The sequence below is a fragment of the Euprymna scolopes genome, chromosome 21 (genome assembly GCF_053919585.1).
Source record: "Euprymna scolopes isolate OS-2025 chromosome 21, ASM5391958v1, whole genome shotgun sequence".
In the NCBI taxonomy this organism is placed as follows: domain Eukaryota; kingdom Metazoa; phylum Mollusca; class Cephalopoda; order Sepiida; family Sepiolidae; genus Euprymna; species Euprymna scolopes.
The window spans coordinates 65,479,742-65,505,232 of record NC_136502.1 but is presented as its reverse complement, the minus strand read 5'-3'; the positions used below and the strand labels follow the sequence as shown (position 1 = coordinate 65,505,232).

The following is a 25,491-nucleotide window of genomic DNA, read 5'->3' as shown; positions in this document are numbered from 1 at the left end:
TATTATTATTATTATTATTATTATTATTATAATCATCATTACAATTATCATTATAATTGCAGTTATTATTATTATCCCCTTTACTATCCCCGTCATTGCTACCATAACCGTTACCATTATCTTCATTTTCATTGTTATTACCATTAACATTACTTTTATCACAGCTATTAGTAATATTATTTTTATCCTCATTTTTATCTTCATTATTACTTTATTATTATTACTATTATTATAATTATCATTATCATTATTATAATTACCCTACTATTATTGGCATTATTATAAGTAGTAAATGTCTCCTTACTCTTCCAGCTTGCCAACTATATGTATCCTTAAACCTTTTGCATCAAGTTAAACGCACTCATAGACATTGCCATCCTATCCTCCAACCGCTCCCATATAAACATACTCCCTATATCATAACAGCAGAAACTTTAAAATATTGCCGCATATTACCTAATCAATATTACAACCTTGTATAACCCCCTCCCCCAAATTATAAGCAATTTTATATCCGCCATTTGCCCTTTAGGTTGCACCTGTCAAAATTACGCACTCCATAGATAATAGACACCCCACAAACCATTAAAATAAATTACCACGCAGCAACAATACATTCCCAATTTAACCCTAAAACATATACCCCTTAAACTCAACACTATGTTAAAGACCATATACAATCTTATATATCATACTATATATAACAAGCTTCTCCTTTATTTATTTAGAATTCAATAAAGCTTCCCAATATCCTATAATTCCTCTTAATCTTTTTCGTCCCTAATGAACCCTACGCTAAATGCTGCATCTTCTCCATGCTACCTAGCACCTTCTCTACTCTTTTGATGAGAAGCATTAGGCTTCGAAATGCCCTGGCATAAAGAGTCCCTTCTATCCCCCAAATTTTGCTCCATTTTTCAATAAATGATCCATTCTATATCTACCAATATATAGTTTTGTGACTTCATTTCATACTCTTGTTGTCCTATTGTATAAGCTCAAATAATAATCGTTGAGCTTGGCATTATCCAGATAAGTCTCCTCTTGTTTTTTTTTTTTGTTTTTTTTTTTTACACAGTGATCACCACTTATCAAGGCCCGGAAGCCACTTAGGGATAAGGGTTATTGCAAGTACATTACGTTAGTGTGGAGATTTGATGACGTGTTTACTTAAGGGGGCGGTTCATTAGGAATTTGTAAACGTTGGACTTGAAGACATCCGTCCGGTGGGAAGCAGGCAGACAGAACAGAGTTCCACAGGCGTGCAGTTCTAAGAAAGAAGCTTTGTTCATGGAATCCACATTTTGATTTAGGCACAGATAAAGAGTGGGGGAAATTTTTCACAGTGGATTCAGCTAGACGGGTGTTTTTCGTGAAAGATTGGCGAGGGGGGACCAGAGATTAGAGTTCAGACGAGCACCTGCCATGGAGATAACGATAAAACAAGGACAGGCTCGCAACGTCTCTCCTGTAGGAGAGAGGTTGCAGGGTAGAGAAAAGGGCATCCCCCACTAAGCCACGAAGTCTATTTTGTACTCTATCAAGGCAGGATAGGCTGTTTTTAGCTGTTCCTGCCCAGATATGGCAACAGTATTCCATCCTTGGACGTACTTGGCTTTTATATAGATAGAGAATTGCATCAGTAGTGAGATATCTTCTGGAGCGGTAGAAGGATCCCACCATCTTTCCAGCGACCTTGGCAACAGACTTGATGTACATGTTCCTTTTCAGATCAGGAGTAAAGGTTAAACCCAGAAGCTTGTCAAAACACGGGGCCTCACCCAGACGAGAGCCATCCATCCCAATTGATGCCAGATGAGGATCAGAGCGTTGATAATGTAAGGATAGGAGTTTGGTTTTAGATGCATTAAAGGTAACCAGCCACGTCTTCCCCCACTGAACCACGCGCTCGAGATCAGAGGAGAGAGAATCAGAGAGAATTTTGTCATTTACAGCCTTTGATGTGTTGCCGTAGATAGTTGTGTCATCAGCATAGATGTCAACGAATGATTTAAGTATGTGTTTAGGGAGGTCATTGATGTAGATCAGGAAGAGAGTTGGGCCGAGGATTGACCCCTGAGGGATTCCAGCATTTATATTGCAGGCCTCCGATTTTTGTCCATCGACCAGTACTCTTATGAGCCTATCGGAGAGAAATGATTTAATGATAAAGAAAACATTTCCAGTTATACCGTAGCTGGAAATCTACATGGAATTGAACTCACTCTTTTCCTCTTACGCATTAGCTATTGTAGGGAAACGGGCGACTTACCTAATTAGCACGTGTGCATAATTCAATGGGTCGGTCGTGGAATGAAATGAATGAAGAAGAAAGAAACAAAAATGGCTGCCTTATCTCTTTATATGCCTGCAATGTGACCACCCGATATGCAAATGAGATGCTCCTGGTTGGAGATAAAAGAGGGTTGATTTTTGAGAGGGTTGTTCATTTTGAAGTTGGATTTCAAAGCAATAAGTTGAATTAGCAGAAGTACGTTGGGAGTTGAGAGAAGGTGCGTTACGTGTACAGAAGTTGGAAGTTTGGACAAAAGTGTTAACCTTACCCAGGAAATTATTGGTGTGACAGGCGGAAGAAATAAAACTCAAGTTATTGAGTTATAAGCTATTTCGGCTCTCGGTGTGCAGTGACTCGAAAGGCAGAAAATGGACAGATTCGACTTTCGCTTGATACCTGAGTTTGATGGATCTACCACTGGACCGTCTGTCGTCGAATGGGTGGCAAAGGCTGAAAAGATCTGTACACTGTGCAGAATTAAAGAACCAGCCACATTCATTCCTTTGAGGTTAACCGGAGGGGCCTATGCAGTTTACCAGCAACTCGGAGGTGAACCAGACTGGGATACAATCAAACACAGCCTGTATACAGTGTTTGGCACAGATCCGTTTGTTGCATGGCAACAGTTCACGAGCTGGCGACTTCACCCCAAGGAAACCGTTGATGTGTACTTAGCCGGCCTACGAAAGTTGTCGGTACCATTTGGTTGGGTTAATGATAAGATATTAAGATGTGCCTTTTTAATAGGTTTACCTGAGGAGGTCAGCAAACTGTTGCGGGCATCGTCACGAATTGATGAATTGACAACAGCCCAAGCTCGAAACATCTGTAAGGAACAGGAGTCAATTGCAGTAGCAACTAGCATTCAACATGCAACAGTCGAACCACATGTAAGCAATGTAGATTCTCTCCCAGGTAGTAATAAGTGTGTAGGCCCAGTGTGCTATAAATGTGGGGAGGCCAATCAGATTGCCGGAGTGATAGGAGGTGTGTATATCCACGAGCACAGAGAACAGTACAATGCTATCGCTGCAATAAGTATGGGCACATATCTCACAACTGTTCGGGGAAACGACGTTGGGGGCAAGGTACTATCGCCACCTTTGCCCCTTGCCAACCAATAAACACAGGATTACCGGTCATTGGCGTTAAAATTGACGATGTGCAGTGTTCAGAACTCATAGACATGGGGTGTTCCCGGTCTATAGTTAGTGCACATTACTGTCAGATGTGGCGGGAGCAACCAGTCGGTATTATGACGATCAATGGTTTATCCCGAGCATGTTGTGGTGAAGGGACGATTACGGTCTGTACTGAAAAGGGTGACACAGCCAAAGTTGATGTTCTGGTGATGCAAGAAAAACCCCTTCGCTATGACATGTTGATTGGAATTGATGCAATACAAGCACTAGGAGGCGTCATAATCACAGCAACTGGAGGTGTAATGCTTGGAGAAGGAAAAGAAGTCTGTGCAGCCATGTCTATTGAAGAAAAGGACTTCTGTGCTACGTTTGACGACAAGGAAAAGGCATGGACTGCAAGATGGAAATGGACTATGAGCCAGGCACCAGATCGGCTGTGCAACACCATTCCAGAGTATGCAGTTTCCACAAAGAATAGGGCCGCATATGAAGAAGAACTTCAGATGTGGATTGATAATGGATGGTTAATACCATACTCACAGGAACGTCTGGGACCACCAAAGGATTAATTCCGCTCATGGCTGTTGAACAACCTACTAAAGACAAAATTCGGCCCATAATGGATTACCGAGAATTGAACATGTTGATGCTTTCACTGGAAACGCAGTCATGTGCACTGCTAAACTAAGAGAGTGATGTCAGAAAGGGAGTAATGTAGCACTACTGGATTTAAAGAGAGCCTACCTGCAGATACGTGTCCATGAGTCATTATGGCCATTTCAGACAGTGATAATCAAGGGAAAACGATATTGTTTGACACGTTTAGGTTTTGGCCTAAACGTAGCACCCTTAATAATGACAACTATTATTAAAACTGTTTTGATGCAGGATGATGCAAAAGCTGCTTCAGCTTACATTGACAAAATCTATGTTAATGAGGATATAATGTCTGCAGATGTGGTTCAAGCAAAACTGGAATCGTTTGGGTTAATAAGCAAAGTGCCTAAAGGACGGGGTGCCTGTGTTAGGCCTAGAGGTCTATGAGAAGGGCAATACTTTGCGATGGAAGCGAGGGAGCGCAATTCCAGAGTTACCCAGTGTATTGACAAGACGCATTGTGTTTTCTATTTGCGGTAAATTAGTAGGACATCTACCTGTCTGTGGATGGCTCCGATCGGCAACAGGAGTATTAAAAAGACTAGTAACTGCAGTAACCAAAGGATGGGACGACATGGTGGATGATGATTCTCTCCAGCAAATGATGGCTGAAATGTTGTCCAGAGTACATAGGAACGACCCTGCCCAGGGTGAGTGGCAAGTATCTGGAAACGAACTGAATGCATGGGTTGACGCAAGTTCACTGGCTACAGGTGTCGTGTTGGAACAGTTGGGTGCCATTGTGGAAGATGCATGCTGGCTTCGTCCGAAAAATGATGCCCAGCATATAAACTTGGCAGAACTCGATGCCACGTTAAAAGGGCTTCATCTTGCATTGCAATGACAGGCTAAGGTTGTGCATCTCCACACTGACTCGTTGTGTGTTTACCACTGGTTGACCGACACCTTGACTGGAAAGGCTCGAGTTAAGACTAGAGCATATAGTTGACGAATACAGCTTGCAGGTGGACATTACCTTAGTTTCGTCGATGCAGAATTTGGCTGATAGCTTGACTAGAGTACCAAAGAGGTGGATTGATGTAATGAGGCAGGGATCTGATCTTCCACAACAGACATGCACGGCCGTAACAGATCAATTAACACCTGACCAGATCCGTACAATACATCAGCAGAGTGGACATCCCGGAATTCGGAGGACAACATATTTTGTCTGAAGAGTGTGTCCTTCAACTACAAGAGCATCAATCAAGGCAGCTATACGCTCGTGTGAAGAGTGTCAGCGAATTGATCCGGCACCATCCCAATGGCAAAAAGGGAAGCTTGAGGTAGAGGACAACTGGTATCAAGTAGGAATGGATGTAGCGCATCATGAGGGCAGGCATTTTTTGACCTTGACAGATTGTGGTCCGACATGTTTCATGATATGGCGCCTGTTGACACAACATCTAGCATTATTCGACAGTTGAGAGCTGTCTTTTTTTAACGTGGTGCCCCGCTGGAAATTCTGACTGATAACGCCACTATGTTTCGATGTCAAGAATTTAAGAAATTTATGCAGAAATGGGGGATTAGAATGCGTTACCGATGTATATATTTTCCAGAAGGTAACGGTATAGCAGAGCAGTGTCACCGTACCATTAAAAGAATTGCAGCCAGGACACAGTGTTCTATTCCAGAAGCTGTGTACTGGTATAATGTGACACCAAAGGACGATGCAACACCAGAAACTGCACCAGCTAATGGGATTTACTGATATGAACAGCGTATAAAAGGAATTGATGTCACACCATCAGTGGTTAGCATTGTCAATACACCATATCAAGTGGGAGACCGTGTTTGGGTAAAACCCCCAAATGCTGGGTGCACTGTAAAATTTTGCAGAGGAAAAATAGACAAAATCATAAGTCCTCAGACCATGTTGATTAATGGTGTACCATGTCATGTAAAAGATATCCACCCCTATTATACCTCTTCTGATTCTGAGGATAATGAGGAAGATCACATACAGTTCAGGGATGATCTTGATCGCCTACTGCCCCTACAGGTGAGCATAGAAACATTACTTACAGAACCAGATGAGGGAATGATGAAACATACTAGTGGCAATAGTGATGAGGACGATGGACATGAGGAAGTAATACTACCAGTTCCTCATCAAAGTACCCGAGAAGATGAATACTGCCCACCCGCCGTGATTGTGAAACACCGCCTATAGCACCACGAGAGGGAATGATGAAACATACTGAGGAAGATGAAACCGAGGAAGCGATCCCCCAATTATTCAAAGGAATACCCGACAAAGACGGATACTGCCCCCTTGCCCTGATTGTGAAACACCGCATAGCAGTGGCGGCTCGTGCCTGGAGCTGTGGAACTGCAGCACCCCAAGTCATTTCTACTCAATATTATCGATACACGTTAAAAAGAATACGTTTATTTTTTTTCTTTCTATGTGATAATATATCATATTAATTATATATATATATATATATATATATATATATATATATATATATATATATATATATATATATATATATAATCCAGAAACTTAATGTCGATAATTGTCCCCATACTCATATAAGCATAAAAGTAAAACTTTGCTTGGAGCTTCGAAATTCATAAATAAACATTCTTAGTGAAATTCGCTTGTGCGCATGCCCGATCTAGAACGGTTAATATGAGCCAATTTGGAACTGTAGTTTTCGCAGTTCCAAACGTGGTGTTTGCGCGTTTTCGCTTATTTTATTTTTATTTTTTTTTAAAAGGCTTTGTTTACACAGGTTTTCTTTTTATTATTATTAAAAAGTGTAACGTGTTCTTGTAAATAAAATCTACGGGGGTTGTATTACTGTACACATAGATTCGAAAAAGTTGTCAAAAACCAAATATATAACAAATAAATGTTATCAAAGGCAAGATAAGTTACTTTTCTACCAAACTGGATATATTTTTCGTGTTTTTATTCAATGTTTATTCAGCTCGAAAACCATACAGTGTTTACCGATGTATTGGAACATTCAAGATGGCGTCTCTCACACTCTCTTTAACACCGTAAGTTTGGAAAAAGGTATTATAAATAAAAAACTATACAAAATACTATTAAAAACCCGCCGAATATATGTCAACCTATGTCACGGTAACATATATTGAGCGAGTTTTTAACAGTATTTTATCCGGTTTTTTTATTTATAACATCTTTTCCCAAACTTACCGTGTTAAAGAGAGAATCAGACGCCATCTTGAATGTTCCAATACATCGGTAAACACTGTATGGTTTTCGAGCTGAATAAACATGTTACATTGAAAAAAAAATACGAAAAATATATCCAGTTTGGTAGAAAAGTAACTTATCTTGCCTTTGATAACATTTATTTGTTATATATTTGTTTTTTGACAACTTTTTCGAATCTATGTGTACAGTAATACAAACCAAAAAAAAAAAAAAAAAAAAAAAAAAAATCCCACACTTTTAAATGCGATTTAAGCAGACAAAAATATACAATATGCCAAACTTTTTTTTTTTATTAAAAGTGTTCGGGCTTTTAGTCTTGAACTTACCAACGCGACTAATGTTATATATTTTACCTATATGGCTTATTTTATTTGTATTTTTAAGTAGTTTGAAATCTATTTATTTTGTAGTAGTTTAACTTTACAGAATAAAAAATATTTACATTTTTTTTCTATAGAAAAGCGATCTAGTTTTTATTTTTTTTTCTATAGAAAAGCGATCTAGTTTTCGCAGTTTTAAACGCTCGTGAAATGCGGTGTTTGCGTGTTTTCGCTTATTTTTTTATTTATTTTTTTTTTAAGAGGCTTGTTTACAAATGTTTTCTTTTTATTATTATTAAAAAGTGTAACGTCTTCTTGTAAATAAAATCCCCACCTTAAAAAAAAAAAATCCCCACACTTTAAAATGCCATTTAAGCAGGCAAAAATATACAATATGCCAAACTTTTCTTTTTAATTAAAAGCCTTGAAGCTACCAACGCGACTAATGTTATTTATTTTTATTGTTTATTTTTACCTATATGGCTTATTTTTTTTTTTTTTTTAAGTAGTTTGAAATCTATTTATTTTGTAGTAGTTAAACTTTACAGAATAAAAAATATTTACATTTTTTTCTATAGAGAAGCGAAGAAAATTTTATTTTTAAAATACATTTTCAGTTAGAAATGTTTTTACCTTTATATTTATATATACAATTATATACATATACATTATATGCATATATATGTATATATACATATACATTATATGCATATATATGTATATATACATATACATTATATGCATATATATGCATATATACATATACATTATATGCATATATATGCATATATATACATATACATTATATGCATATATATGCATATATATACATATACATTATAATGCATATATATACATATACATTATATGCATATATATGCATATATATACATTATATGCATATATATACATATACATTATATGCATATATATGCATATATATACATTATATGCATATATATGCATATATATACATTATATGCATATATATGCATATATATACATTATATGCATATATATACATATACATTATATGCATATATATGCATATATATACATATACATTATATGCATATATATGCATATATATACATTATATGCATATATATGCATATATATACATATACATTATATGCATATATATGCATATATATACATTATATGCATATATATACATATGCATATATATGCATACATATACATTATATGCATATATATACATATACATTATATGCATATATATGCATATATATATACATTATATGCATATATATGCATATATATATACATATACATTATATGCATATATATGCATATATATACATATACATTATATGCATATATATGCATATATATACATATACATTATATGCATATATATGCATATATATACATATACATTATATGCATATATATACATATATATACATATACATTATATGCATATATATACATATACATTATATGCATATATATGCATATATATACATATACATTATATGCATATATATGCATATATATACATATACATTATATGCATATATATGCATATATATACATATACATTATATGCATATATATGCATATATATACATATACATTATATGCATATATATACATATACATTATATGCATATATATGCATATATATACATATACATTATATGCATATATATACATTAGGCACCGCCAAAAATGGCCGCAAAATGAAGTTGTTGTTGTTGTTTTTTAAAACTAAATTACATTTATTAAAATCCATTATTTCTGAGTAACGTTTTTTTTTCCAGAAAGATAAAACCCTGAATTTTATCATATAGAAAACAGAATAATGTAAAACTTTTTCTACTATTTTTAATTAAATTTTAAATGTTAAATTTTCCCAAAAAGTTAACAATTGACATTTTTTGTCTTGCACAAAAAACGTACTTAAATATTTAAAAAAAAAGGTTTTTGAAATAATTAATTTATTTATTTATTGTCTAACTAAGATTTAGGATGATTTTCTAAGAGAATATGCAAAAATATTATAATATAAGTACCGGAATTTCAAATAATTCCACTTATTCATATAGGTAACCAGATATTTCGCGTTCATGTAGAGTCGAGATCGACTCTGTTTACGTTTGCGGATTATAAGAAGAAAACTATGGAAGACCAAACAGGCCAAAAAAACTTATTTTTCAGTGACGAAAATTTCAATGTATTATAAAGCTGAGGCTGGCCAGTACCAGATGGGTGACCATTTGTATGAGTTTGGTTTTTAATGTATATGTGTGTGGGGGCCAGACTCCCCAAAATGGGGGGGGGGCAATTTAAAGCAGAATAAAAAAAAATTATTTCAGCGCGTTTGGTCCACCGTAGTCGAAAGGCGACAAACGTTTTCAAACGGGATCGAAAAAAATGATGCTATTTTTAACACAAAGGGCACAACATTTATCGAATTTTTTTTTTTATATCAATTATTCAAAGCATGCCCTGTTTAATAATGGTCATGCATTATTCGGCTCGCTAAAAAAAAATTGTTAATTTATTTATCAAAAATTTTTAAATGGCTTTTTTCGTATAAATATTAAAAAAAATTTTTTTTTGTTTTGCTTAACTTAAATTAATTATTTTACTTAACATATTCACCGAATTTCACACTTCAAAACTCAAAAGCGGGATAATTAAACACAATCGAAGTTCTGATATTCAGACGTCAAAATAAGGTATGCAAACAATTTTTTTTTTTTTTTTTTGTTATCTATAATTCTGTCCCTTACAACAACACAATATGTTTTGTTCAGTTTCAGATGATTATTTTAAGCATATTTGTTCCCACTTCAAAACAAGGGGGGGTTTTGTAAGCAAAAAAAAATATATATATAAATATCGTTTATGAAAAATAAGTACACTGTTATAAAGTTCATTCTTCTCCTAATAATCGCTGAAAATTTCGTATTGATCTGATAATTACCTGATTTTTGGTAGATTTTTAAAAAGACGGTCCATCAAAAAGTACTGACCTGCCCCCCCAATTTTGGCGGTGCCTAATATACATATACATTATATGCATATATATGCATATATATACATATACATTATGTTGGAAAAAAAAAGTCATATAACTAAGAGTAGCTAACCTGAAGTGAGGTTGCGAAAAAAATACAATCTTCTTCGCGACCTTCTTCTCAGGTCTTTTAACCACAGTAACATAAAAAGAATAATGAAGACTCTTCACAAAGGAGGAAGGTTTTTATAACAATTTACCTTACTCTATTAGCATAAATAACCACAATGCTATTGTTCTTCTTGATTGTTGGAAGACCATCCTCACCTCCGGCAGCTACACTCAGGTAAGCTATGTATTATTTACCACACTCTCCCAACAAAAGAAAAAAAAAGAAAAGTGCATTTTATTTATATATATATATATATATATATATATATATATATATATATCTTCATAAAAAAAACTAAGTTGGCGTGACCCTGCAGGGGGACTAACAGGTGCTAGGCCTCAGTCAAGGGCCACCTGGAGGTAACAGTGGTTCAGGGTACCCTCATTCTGTCCCTTAGCCTAGGCCCCGCTGTCGGTTGTAGTTTATAGTCCTACCCAAGACTACTTCTATTGATCGGGTAACAGACTAGGTCTACCCCTTCGTCTCCTTTGAGGTGCACAATCACTGCAGTACCATTTCTGTCTAGCGGGTGGAGCCAAGTCAATTCCAACACACTCAAAATGATACCACTCATCACAGGAATCGCAGCATATCATATCTTGGTTCCCTGGAGGTCTATTGCAGGCAGGACACAACCAAATGGTGCCATCTCCTTCCGAAAATGAACTAGAGGATTCCTGGTTTTGACTGCTACCTGCAGCAACAGGCGAGGATGCACCCGCCTGATTTGGTTCACTTTCCCCAAGATCATCATCAGATTGTGAAATTTCTATTGGATATAAATTCTTCAGTGAATGGACGTTCACCACACCGTCGCCCTGTCTGACACGAGCTGTCCTCACCACTCCATCTTGTCCTGGGAGAACCTCAAGTATAGTACCCAACATCCAAAAGGGTCGTGGTTTTAAAGGGCTCTTGACCAAGACTACATCATTTCTTTTAATGCGATTCTGAAATGGTATCCGAGATCTTCCTGGCATCCTTCCTCTAAGATCCAGGAGGTACTCCTTGTACCACAGTTCTCTAAATCTTGACAACCATTCATTTCGTAATCCAATCGTCTCGATCAACCTTCTCCGGCTGGGAGGAACCATGGTGGAGAGATCATCTCTTCCCAACGGTACCAATGTTTATTAGACCCAATAAAAGCCCTGGTCTATTGACCAGGGCTTTTATTGGGTCTAATAAACATATTGGGTGTGATAATCATTGGTTGCCTGTCAGCGGACTCTTGATAAGTAAGGGGCCTGTTGTTTACAGCCCGCTGAATATCTGAGACAATAGTTAGGAAGGTATAATAATCTACCTTACCCCTACCAATAACCTTGTATAGGCAAGATTTTAAAGTCTTGATGCTACGCTCCCATACACCTCCAACCCAGGGGGAAAATAGAGGAATTGTCTCCCACTTAATGTTACATGACCCAAATTTGGCCTGGTAGTCCTGGAGAAGACAAAGGCGCTTAAACAGTCTTCCACTACCCAGAAAGGTTTTTGCGTTGTCGCTGAGAATTGACTCTGGAACACCATGTGCATTAGTAAATCTGACTAGAGCCTGAAAAAAGGACAATATACTCATGTCAGGCACCACCTCTATATGCACTGCTCTTACACTCAAACAAGTGAACAACAACAGATACATTTTTTTCTCACTGTTACCCTCCTTCACCCAAAAATATCCTGTGAAGTCCACTCCAGTATTCCTATAAGGAACCTCAAATTCGACACGAGAAGTTGGTAGATTGGCCATGTTCTCAGGCAGTACCGGCCTAGAATTGTATCTTTTACACCTTGTGCAGGAATTCAGGGCATTTTTGACTGCCTGCCTCCCTTGAGGCACCCAGTATCCTTGACATCTCAATTCCGTTAAGGTTGATCCTGTACCCAGATGGGAACATTTAAGATGGCAGTCTAATATTATAAGTCGGGTCAGGCGATGATTCTTGCCCAGCAACAAGGGATTCTTAACTTCATAAGAAAACTGAGAAGACCTGTCCAGCCGTCCATGCGAGCGGATCAACCCTTCCTCATCCAGAAAAAGATCTAGTGCTCGAACACGATTAGGTGCAGGCCTTACCATAGGATTCCGCAAGTAATTCAATTCAGCCATAAATTCCTGCTGTTGTGAACATTTTATTAAGTAAATTGCGGCTTTCTTGTTGTAGTTGTCTTCCCTTTTCCTCATCAAGCCGATGAATCGGAAGACTAAAGAAGTTACCCTCAACAAACGGGTAAACGTAGAGAACCGCCGCATGGAGATCACCGAAGCACACTCCTCATCCACAATCACCGCAAAATTTGCTGATGAACGAACAATCTGCTGGCACCTATCATCAAGACAGGGCAACTCCTGCTCCGGCCAAGTCAAGACCCCACCGCGCAACCAAGAAGGGCCATGGTACCAAAAGTCAAAGTTGTCTCGGAACTTCCTTATCGTTAATCCACGAGTGATCAAGTCAGCCGGGTTTTCGGTAGTAGAAACATACCTAAAGGTCGGCCTGATGCCGTAATTCGTTTCCAAATCCAAGCTCATTAGCAGCACATCCTTTAACCTGTTTCTAGCAAAGATGCTTTTACTAGTCATTGTTTCTGATAAAATCCATGACAATACTACTTGTGCATCTGTTACCACACACAACCTAGAAGGGCGGACACCCTTGCATCCTACCAAGATAGTGGGCAAACACTTCAGAGCAAGAAATACCGCCATTAGTTCTAAAGTTGGTAATGTCTTATCCTTCACTGGAGCCACTCGTGCTTTGGCAAAGATCAATGCAGAATTGTTGTCCTGAACATAGTAGGCTGCAAATCCATATGCTTCTTTAGAAGCGTCACAAAACAGGTATAACTCTCCAGTTCGGTTCCCGTCATGGGCCTGTCTGCAGAAATGCATGTCACTCAATTTAGATAAGTCTTCTGCCAGGTTCCTCCAAGAAGACTGAAACTCTGGAGAGACTTCATCATCCCATTGCATGCCCCGCTTCCATAATTCTCCCACCAAAATCCTACTCCTTATAGTCACAGGCAGGCAAAGAGATAAGGGATCAAATACCTTTGCCGATTCTGAAAGGATTCGCCTCTTAGTAGATGCACTCGGATCACACTTAACAGGAGCAGTGCGGAGCTTTTCTGAAATAGGATCATACCGGTACCCGAGCACCATCTCCCATCCGGCCTCATGAGTACTCAATGTACCATCTTTCCTCATCTCCTCCCTAAGGCTGTCGCAGTTTGAGTTACAGGACTGCACCACAAATCCACCTTCCTGCAACCGCCTCCTAACCTGGGAATACAGCCTTACAAGCTTTGCTGGGTCAGACTCAGTAACCACCAGGTTGTCGACATAGAATTGGTTCTCCATCGCAACTCGACATTCATCAAAGGGATATTGGGCTGCATGAAACTTCAAGATACTTCCCAATATAAAGGGACTCGAGGTGAACCCGAAAATCAATGTGGCATAGCGGAAACATCGAAGGCGATCACCATCCTTCACAAAAAAACAGAACCTGTTCTTGTCTGCCTCCAGTGCAAGGCGAACCATCAAGAAAGCTTTCCTGATGTCTGCAATCAAGACAAACTTATTCGATCTAAAAGACATCAACAGGTTCAACATATCTCCTGTCATATTCACACCAGAGTATGCAGCCTCATTAAGAGAGGCAGAGTTACCGACCTTCAAGCTACAGTTAAATACAGGCCTGATTTTAGTAGTAGCTGCCGGATCCGTCTTGAAAACTGGCCGATGAGGCACCCATACATAGTCCACAAAATTTTGAGGATCCACCTGTATTTCCTCTATGATACCCTCTTGTAGCTGCTGAAGGAATACATCTACATACTCCTGGTACAGCCCCTTCTTCTCCAGGCTCCTGACCACACGATCCAAAACGTGCAAAGCAATAGCATGATTGGAAGGAACCAGAGCCAGCTTATCTGCATGCCAGGGTAATTGCACATGATATTTACCATCCCTGAATATTATAGATTCCTGGAACTGCCGAATCATACCCTGATCATATCCTGAAATCTCTTCTCCGTCCTGAATGCCCAATGACTCAATGCTGAACATTTTCTCTAATCCTCTTTCCACATCGCTAGAGGGAAAGACATCCACCCAGGGGTCCGCATAGGTAGGGTCGGCTTCCAGGATGAAGCAAACATGCGATGATTCCACTTGGGGAGTATTCTCCATCACTGCACTGAACAACGTATAATCTCTTGAAATAGGGGCAGGATTTGTAGAAAAAAAAAGTGTCCACCTCACCAAAGGGAATCAAACCAGCAGGAACAGAGAAAGCCCGACCCCCCAAACAAGGCACCAACTGTAAGGGGCCCAAATGTTGCATCAGATCCAGACCCATAATTCCACTGATAGCCACCGCATCAGTGCCAGATTCAAATTGCCCAGCCAGAGAACATCCAGTTCGCTTGAACTCCTCCAACAGCAAATGCCAATTTTTTAGATATAAGGCTAGGTCCAATGAGTTGGCAACCAGTACTGGAAAGTGCCCCACATGACCAGACCCCAAGTCCACATCCAATTTCACCTCTCTGTATACTTGCTCACATTCTCCGAGAAGTGTAGTCAGCCTCAAATGACACTCCAAACCGTCAGAACTCAAGGAACCCAAGGAGTGCAAGACATCACCAGACAAATACGTTCTGCCACTGCCAGTATCCAATAGGCAGTTTACAGAGATGGTTCTTCCTCCTCGACCGAAGGTAACACAAATCAGAGGAGGTAGTTTACTCGAGTAACCAGAAGGAGCCTGACAATCTGAATCTATGTGGAAAGAAACATCTCTGGTTGTAGTGGCTCTAGATTTTGAAACGGTTACCCGAGAATTGTTTCGATGGATATCCGAAGAATCAGGCAACCCGCCGCCTTTAATTAGCAAGCGTTTAATAGCCTCACTGGTGTCTCGCATTAAAACAGACAGAGAAGGAATTCTAGAGCCACATAACTGTATAAGCTCTCCCTTCAATGCTCTCGGAAATTTCAAAAAAAGTATTTTGGCCATTAATCGGGCCCCTGCAGAACCATCCTCAGAGAAATCACAATCGAGAGAGCTGGCCAGTTCTTCCAGAATGGAAGCTGTTCTGCAGATGAAACTACCAAGATCCTCATAAGAATTTTCCCCCTTGGGGGAGAAATCGATAATATCTTGGAATATCTTATCAATGATGTCACTCACATCTAAATATTCTCGTTTCAATACTGCCAGTGCTTGCTGATAATTGGTATTGATGCAACTTAAGTGATTAATCAGCAGCAGAGGTCTCCCAGACAGCGAGCATTTTAAAAAGTTTAACTTTTCTGCGTCATTTGCCATGCCTGATGCACAATTTTCAAATCGAGATAAGAAATTGTAAAAACTCATTCTATCGTTTTCCATTTCACGACCACTGAACGTTGGTCCAGTGATTTGAACTTGAGGTAGTCTAACAGTGAATGATGAATTAGCTCTATCCGTAGAAGGTCCAGGCGTATATGGAAGGGAAGGTCGCTCCGAATAGCCACTAGCCTCTGGAGGATGTAACAAGAGTGAGAGATCTTCTAATTCCTTCCGTAAATTCAGCTGGTAACTTAGCCAATCGGACTCCATAAGTTCTCTTTCCTCTTCAGAGACACAGGAAAGTTGCAACTTGCAGATGGAGATTTCAACTTCGTTGATATATTCCAAAATTTCCCTGTGGAATACAGAAAATACAGCAGGAGTGATCTCTGGGCCACGGGACAAACGAAGCCTACCCTTGATTTTCATCTTCAGAATGGAAATCTGGTTACGGTGTCGCTCCCTGGAATCTGCCACAGTTGAAGTATCAGAGGTCTCCATATCCTTGTACGGGTAATCGAACAATTTCCAGAGTTGTCACTAATTGCTGTTACTAATGACTCAAAGTTCTGTAAGAAATTGTGTTGAACTAATGTATTTTTTTCGCAAATTGTTGGAAAAAAAAAAGTCATATAACTAAGAGTAGCTAACCTGAAGTGAGGTTGCGAAAAAAATACAATCTTCTTCGCGACCTTCTTCTCAGGTCTTGTAACCACAGTAACATAAAAAGAATAATGAAGACTCTTCACAAAGGAGGAAGGTTTTTATAACAATTTACCTTACTCTATTAGCATAAATAACCACAATGCTATTGTTCTTCTTGATTGTTGGAAGACCATCCTCACCTCCGGCAGCTACACTCAGGTAAGCTATGTATTATTTACCACAATTATATGCATATATATGCATATATATGCATATATATATACATATACATTATATGCATATATATATATACATATACATTATATGCATATATATGCATGTATATACATATACATTATATGCATATATATACATATACATTATATGCATATATATACATATACATTATATGCATATATATGCATATATATACATATACATTATATGCATATATGTGCATATATATACATATACATTATATGCATATATGTGCATATATATACATATACATTATATGCATATATGTGCATATATATACATATACATTATATGCATATATGTGCATATATATACATATACATTATATGCATATATATGCATATATATACATATACATTATATGCATATATATGCATATATATGTATATATATTTATATATACATATATATTATTTTTAAAATGTAATTATCCACTGACACGTGTCTCGTTGTCTACGCCTCATCAGAGTGGCTGTATCTAGCGATATTCGAAATCTGGACCCAACGGTAATGAGCCTAAACCCTCCCTGGACCATCTCGACAGCTGTCTGGATATATCGCGATTTACTTAGATGTTGTTTTGGTTTGGTTTTAGCGATATGTTTTGAATGAATTTACGAAAATGCATTTTTACCTAAATGCAAGTTGGGAATAATTTTCCCTTTCAACCATATATATATATATATATATATATATATATATATTGTCAGAAATTTAATTTCTTCCTTCTTTTCATCGTTGTCTTTTATCTTTCCTCCCTTCTTTCCTTCTTTAACTTTACGTCTTTTTAACGAGCTGCTGCTGCTGAAAGAATCACGCCACAATTGGTTCTACTAAGAGATACTTTTCCCGCGAAAATTCAACAAGTGAAAGTCAGTTTTGGACAGAGATTCCACGAGGGTAACACGCAAGTTACGAGCTCTGGTCCTACTCAGACATTCAAGTCTTAAAAATAGTAAAAGTTATTTCATTGTTCATAGGAATGAATAATGAGTTTCAGTAAGAGTCGAATCAAGTTGGTTGACTCGAAAAGAAAAGAAAGAATCAATTCTAAGAAGAATTGATCTATAAACTTGACGCACGAGATGCGATTAAATGTCGGCGCGTGGAAACCAAAATGTCTTTCCATGTTGTAACCAGTGAGAATTTCATCTGACAAGGACGAACGAAGGTTTTACCAAACAACATTGAGTTTTCAAATTCAAGGATTATTTTCAAAAGAACTTTCAAGGATTCTGTCACTGAAGTGAGGACAGATCGATTTGGAGTGGCGTGAAGAAAATATATATGTGAAAAAAAGGACTCACACACATATATATAAAGATAAAAAAAGAAAGGTTAAAAAAAACGAAATCATTGTTTTACGCAGTAAGTTCTCTTATTCTAATTTTCTCTTATTTCTGTACTCTCTCTCTAGTGTTAATTAAGCCTTTAGTGCTTGCCATAAGGACATTTTTTGGCAGTCGAATTGGTGAACATATAAACTTTTTTCTCAATAATTGAACTTTGCAGCTTTGCTGCCTTCTTTCCCCAACCCTTATGCTTTCTTTTTCCCTCAATAAAATGTCAATATTTTTTTTATTCTTAAAAGTATTTCCTTGTCTTTATTTTTACATGTCCTGATTTTTCTAGGCTTATTAACATGAACCACGTGGGATAACCTTCACGGGACTCAGTGAATAAATTTCCCGCATTCTGCCAAAAAATTTACGAACCCTGTTAAGAAATAATTGCACCTAAGCCGAGATTACGGATGTGGCTATGTGCTTTAGTTATTGGCAGTGTTCTTACCTGAAATGGTTATTTTCCTCCTATCGGACAAGATTTGGGGAGATACCATTTCTTCTGTCAAAACTTGAGAAACGTTATATAGGATTATCCCTTTATTGGAAATAATTTAGGGTTGGTTCTGCTCAAGCTGTTAACTTATTCTTCGTATTATGTTCACCAGACTGTATCTGCCTGTCCTTTTTTTCTAGATATTATTTCCCATTTTGGGATAGTCTTAGTTCTTTTGGTTGTTGCATCATTCTTTTTTGGCGGGCTTTCTGTGCGTGCCATCTTGTCTTGTTGGCTTGATTGGTAACGGTTGGCGCCATTTTGAGTGACGTCATAGATTATGTGGTAGCTCTCTCTCTCTTTATCTCAAGTATTGATAAGTTAAGTGAGAATTAGTTGAAAATAAAATGGCTGCGACTGCGACGCCAAAGGATGTTCTGTTAAAGAAGTTGAAAATTAATAAGAATAAAATACTTGTAGTGCTAGAAGCGATAGAATCATCTCCTGAAGTGGGAGAGGACAAATATTCTTTATGTAAAAATCAGGTTGAAGAATACTTGTCGAACGCGGCATTGTTGGAAGAACAGTTAGTCGATATTTATTTAAATGATAATGTCGAAGAAGACATTGTGGAAACTTTCTCCAAGGATTGTGCCTTGTTTAGATTACAAGCTCTGGAGAAATTGGCTGGATTGAGACCTGCCAAAGTTGAAGAATCGGAGACCTGTTTGAAGAAGAGTGATAAAGTCAAGGGTGTAAATATTACCCCTTCTATCGTCTGTCCTAAATTCAATGATAGGGACTTAGAGACAGATAAGCTAGCCTTTTTAAATTTTCACCGGGAGTTCCTGAACTGTGTATCCAGTTTGGATAGTGACTCGTTGAGATTGGTCGTGTTGGAAAACCATCTCACGGGTTACGCCTTTCAGATTGTTAAACACTTATCGGTATCGGACGAAAATTACGAGATTGCATTAGAGTTGCTTTCCAACGAGTTCCTAGATGAGAGTTGTGTTGTGGACTCAATTTTCTCGTCCTTGTTGAATACTGATCGTTTGTATAGTAATTTGGACGTGAAGACGCAGGCATACGAATTGAAGAATTCCTTCAGTATTGATTTTCTGGAATGCGGTACCCCGGAAAATAGATTGTTGGGTCATATCGTATTCGGTAAATTACCCGTTACCTTTAGAACAGAATTAGTGCACAAAGTGAACAATAATTACCCTTCTCTGGAGCAGATTTTGGATAACTGTACTGATATTACTAGAACTCTTGAGCTCTGTAAATATGATCCTGGGAGTCGTAGACCAGACTTCTCTGTAAAAAGGTCTAATAACAAGTTTAAACCTTCCTTACCAGATAAAAGACCCTCCACGTTGGAGAATTTCCACGTCAAGACATCTAAAGTCAAATATAGATGTTTTTGTAAAAGCAATGATCACAAGGCTCATATGTGTAAATCCTATCCAACGTTTAAAGACAAGTTGAGAAGGTGTAACGAGTTAGTGATTTGTTCTAGATGCGTCAGCCATCTCCATGGGGAAAAAGACTGTCCTTGCAATGGAAGGGAGTCTGAGCTGTGTTGGTCTTGCAATAGACCTGGGCACCGTAGCGTTATGTGTCCCATGGCGGTCAAGCCTACTGTTTCTTCTAACGCTTGTTGGATGACCAGTAGCTCGTCCTTATTACCTGTAGTTAACATTTCGGTTAATGTGGGGGGCAAGGATGTGTCCTTTAACTGTTTGGTAGATACCGGCAGTGAGAGATCTTACCTCTGCAAAGGACTTATAAGAAAGATTTCCATGTCCTCGCCCATGAAAAGTCGCAGATTTCGGTACTTATACAGTTTAATGACGACATTAAAAAATGGAAATATTGAAAAAAAAATTTTTTGTACGTACCTGTTATAGACTGAAGTTCTTCGAAAAAAAATTTCACTTCATTTGATCAAGTAGTTTTTTTTTTACAGCTAAAAACAATTATTTATCACGGCTACGTCAACGTGGCCATTTTGGAAATGTTATTGCAGCGCCCAGGAATTCCGCAAGGGCAGGTAACTTTCCCCAAGGGCAAGTAACTGCCCTACGTAGCAGAATACCTCCATTTTAAGCCAATCTAGCCCTTTTTTTTTCCACCAGAATGAGAATTTTTTTTTTTTTTTTTTTTTTTTGCGAAGACAGATGCCATTTTTGGAGTGTTTTTTTTTTTTTTTTTTTTAATTTGTAACAGAAGAAAATAAAAAGAATAAAATATTAGAAAAATTAGAAATATGCAACCGAAATTTTCGAATTTAAAAAAAAAAACTTAGGGTTTGTATTACTGTATATGGATATGTTTTTAGTGTTTTTATTCAATGTAACATGTTTATTCAGCTCGAAAAGCATACAGTGTTTACCGATGTATTGGAAAATTCAAAATGGCGCCAGAGTCTCTCTTTAACACAGTAAGTTCAGGAAAAGACGTTATAAATAATAAACTAGACAAAGTACTGTTAGAAATTCGCTCAATATATATTACTGTGACATAAGTTGACATGTATTCGGTGCTTTTTGAATAGTATTTTGTGTAGTTTATTATTTATAACACCTTTTCCAAAACTTACCATGTTAAAGAGAGTGTCGGGCACCATTTTGAATTTTCCAATACATCGGTAAACACTGCATGTTTTTCGAGCTGAATAAACATGTTACATTGAATAAAAACACAAAAAATGTATCCAGTTTGGTAGAAAAATAACTTATATAACAAATAAATATTATCAAAGGCAAGATATTTGTTGTTTTGACAACTTTTTCGTATGTATGTGTACAGTAATACAAACCCAAAACTTATTTATTAAACTTTAATTAAACTTGGAAATACAATTAAAAATTAAATTGAAGCTAAACTGGATACATTTCAGCTATTTGCTGAAAAAGACTTTCTAGGAGGGTTTCAGCAAATTTCTGCCGCCACATAAACTCGGCCAGGTATGAATTTATCATGTGAGTGTGAGTACCACACTCATGCATATTCCTTCGCTTTGCCTCTTTCCACATTCTCTCGACGTGGTTTGTGGTGGCACCTGTTGTTGGGTTTACAAAATTATAGCGATGGTTGACGCGCAAATGATTGTAGCCTGCGTTCCCCAGCCTATCATATGCACGCCAACAATCGGATACAATTGTTGTACCCGGCCGAATATATCTCCTTATTATCGGTAATAATGTGGCGGCGTCCCTCTTTGGTACTGCCACGAGAAAACCAGATTTTGTGGCCTGTTCGTAACCTCCAAAAACCCATTGTTGTCGTACCATGCGGCCAACATGATTTTTTCTCTGCGAAAAAAGACTTTCGTCAATTTCAACAACTCTGCCTTCTCCGCCAAGTATTTGGGGATGCCGTATAAAGTGTTCCACACAAATGTCCCTCACGAACATTCGCCAGTCAGCAATTGTGCTGAACGAGTCCATCAGGCATTCACTTTTGCACCACTCATAAGTGGCTGTTTTACGGGCCCATAAATATAAAAATTTGATTATATTTTTCAAGGAGATATGCGATTTTAGAAAAAAAGCTCCCTTTTCTGATTGATATCTTTTTTTTGCATCGGTAATTATAGCAGACCCAAATAAACCCATCCTGGTTATCATGGGGACGAAATTTCATTTCTTGTCCGCAACGACATATTCTTATTCCGGAAATTAAATTTTGGGACTGTAGAAAGTCCACAGCTGTGGCATTTGTGCGCAACAAATAGCATATATCTTCCAATGTTAAACTGTTAATATCCATATCAAAATCTGAAAATTTGAAAATTTGAATTGGTAAGTGCGCGAAAAAAATTCGAAGTTATCCATGCGTGTCCAACTGCGCATGTTTCGAAAATAATCGCGTAAAAAATTCTTCAGTTCTTTGCATTCTTCAATTTCTTGGCATATTCAATAGTATTCTGCTTTAAAAATAAAAAATAAAAAACGGAAAAAAATTGCAGATGTGATGTGCGCATCTCATTCTGGCGAAAAAAAAAAAAGGCTAGATTGCGAAATCTGGCCTAAAATGGAGGTATTCTGCTAGGTACATTTCCAAAATGGGCACGTTGACGTCGTCGTGATAAATAATTGTTTTTCGCTGTAAAAAAAAAAAAACTACTTGATCAAATGAAGTGAAATTTTTTTTCGAAGAACTTCAGTCTATAACAGGTACGTACAAAAAAATTTTTTTTCAATATTTCCATTTTTTAATGTCATTAAACTGTATAAGTACCCAGATTTCTTATAAAGACCTTTTTGGGTAATAAAGTAAGAGACCTGCAGGAGATAGATCTCCGTGTGAAATTTCAGGATGAATCAAGGCAAGTTTCATTCTTGTTGGATGAACACTAAGACCTGTCCTTTAAAATTGAAGGATTAGGCGGTGTGATATCTGACTTGAGAAAGGACGAGGTGAAATTGGCTGCTGATTTCTCGTGTATGAAAAACGATATGCTGCCAGTCCATGGTCTGATTGGTATTGATGTAATCAAGTTTTTTGGGCCCCTTGCAGCTAACCCAATTTAAAGACGGATTTGCATTTAGTTCGTCTCAGGGAATGATTTTGTTTGGAGACGTTTCGGACTTCAAATCCTGTTGTTCTGTGCGAGAGTAGGCTGGCTTGAATTACAATCGAGTCGTAGGGAAATTTTCGTCGTGTAATGTTACTCATGTATACTTTGTTTTGGAGCCTAAATCGAATCATTTGGATCCTTGGAGTTGTTTTGATGAAGCGGCAGTGGATAGGTCCATAGAGAATATGTTCAATCTCGAAACATTGGGTGTTACAGATGAGGTATGCAGTAGCTACGATAAAATAAAAATAGCAGATTTTCGTTCGTCTATTGAATATCGTGACGGAAGCTACTATGTAAGTTTACCTTGGAACCTAGATAAGTTGAACGAAGTTCCGTCTAGTTATAATGTGGCATTAGCTGTCTTAGACAAAGTAGTAAATAAATTGTCTGACAAAAATCTGTACTCTGATTATTGCAAAGTATTTCTTGATCAGGAGAACGAAGGCATAATTGAGAGAATTCATGTGCCCCCTTCAGAATTTGCCAAGTACACCTGGATACCCCATCGTCCTGTCTACAAAACTGAATCACAGTGCACAACAAAAATAAGGCCTGTGTTCAATTGTTCGTTGAGAACGGGTGGTAAGCCGTCCCTCAATGATTGCGCCTATACGGGTGTGAACCTGTACACTGATATGCTAGAGCTTTTGTTCAAATTCCGAACCGATACGTTGGTTCTATTAGCGGACATTAGAAAAGCGTTTTTGATGGTCAAATTGAAGAACGAATTTGACAAGAATCGTTTCTGCTTCTTTTTGAAGTTAGAGGACGAGCTGGTCTGTTTCAGGTACAGCACTTTGATCTTTGGATTTGTGTCCAGCCCGTTCATTTTGTGTTATATAGTGAAATATCATGTAGAAAAACATGCCGCAGGACCCTGCCGTGACATGCTGTTGAATAACTTCTATGTCGATAATCTGGTTAAAACACACCAGTCGCAGTCTGAATTTCTGAAGTTATATGTGGAAGCAGTAACTACCATGGAAAAGGGTGGCTTCGAATTGAAAACTTGTAGCAGTAACTGCGAAATAGTTTCGCAACGTATACAGTTGGACAACAATGGTTCCTCTCACGGAATGGTGTGGGAGAAAGTTTTGGGCTATATGTATGATCCGATGTTGGATGAAATGAAATTAAGTAGCGGAGGTGTTGAGAGAGTAGTCTCAACTAAAAGAGACATGTTGTCTGTGAATTCTTCGATCTTTGACCCGTTGGGTCTTGTGTTGCCTATTACTATAAAGGGAAAAATCATGTTGAGCCAAGTATGGAAGTTAGTTATAGGCTGGGACCAAGCAATTCCTAATGATATATTATCTCTTTGGAATAGTTTTCAAAAGAGTCTTAAGGACATTCAAAACATTGGTTTTAATAGATGTTCGGTTCAAACTGATTTGCCGGTAATCTTGATCATGTTCTGTGATGCTTCGAACCGTGCTTACGGAATTGTCGAATATATGTACCAACGAGGAAGGGCTAACTTATTTTTTGCAAAAGCTAAAGTGGCTCCCTCTGTCAAGAGAACCCTTCCTACGTTGGAATTGTTGGCTGTATTTTTGGGCATTAAACATGTAATTATTTTGGTTAAGATGTTCCCGAATTTGTTCAAGGAAATCATAGTGGCTGTCGACGCACAAGTAGTGTTGTCGTGGTTATTGTCGGAAACCATCAACACCAAGTGTCAGTTTACGAGAAACCGATTGAAAGATATCAAGTCTATGGTTAACGAACTGACAGATAAGGGTTATACGATCAAGTTTAGATATGTGAAAATATCGAGAATCCATTTTGAATAAGTTCACGTCTATGTGGTATGAACAGTACTTGATGAGTTTGAGAGAGTTATCTAGTGATTTGTACCAGTCTAGTTTTGATAACAAGATAAAGGTGAATGATGTAGTGTTGATAAAAGGTTTTAAGTCTAGACCTCACTGGGGTTTGGGCAGGGTGATGAAACTGACCCAAGGTTCCGAAGGATTGGTGAGATCTGCCTTGATTATAAGAGGTGATACGTTGCAAGAGCATTCAATAAAACATTTATTCCCGTTGGAACTTTCTATAACTCATTCTTTCCAAGCCCCTGCTGCAGATCAAGGTGATGATTTGCCTG

The 25,491-nt window shown here is 37.7% G+C and overlaps 2 protein-coding genes across 4 annotated transcripts in view; both read left to right on the top strand.

Moving 5' to 3' along the window:
- The window catches only part of LOC145242427 (WD repeat-containing protein 25-like), a 357,383-nt gene that overhangs the window by 72,099 nt on the left and 259,793 nt on the right, over positions 1–25,491 (top strand). The window lies entirely within an intron of this gene.
- On the top strand, positions 23,567–25,177 carry LOC145242826 (uncharacterized). Its single transcript, XM_080105949.1, has one exon. It carries the CDS (start codon positions 23,567–23,569, stop codon positions 25,175–25,177), a length of 1,611 nt encoding a protein of 536 aa, XP_079962075.1.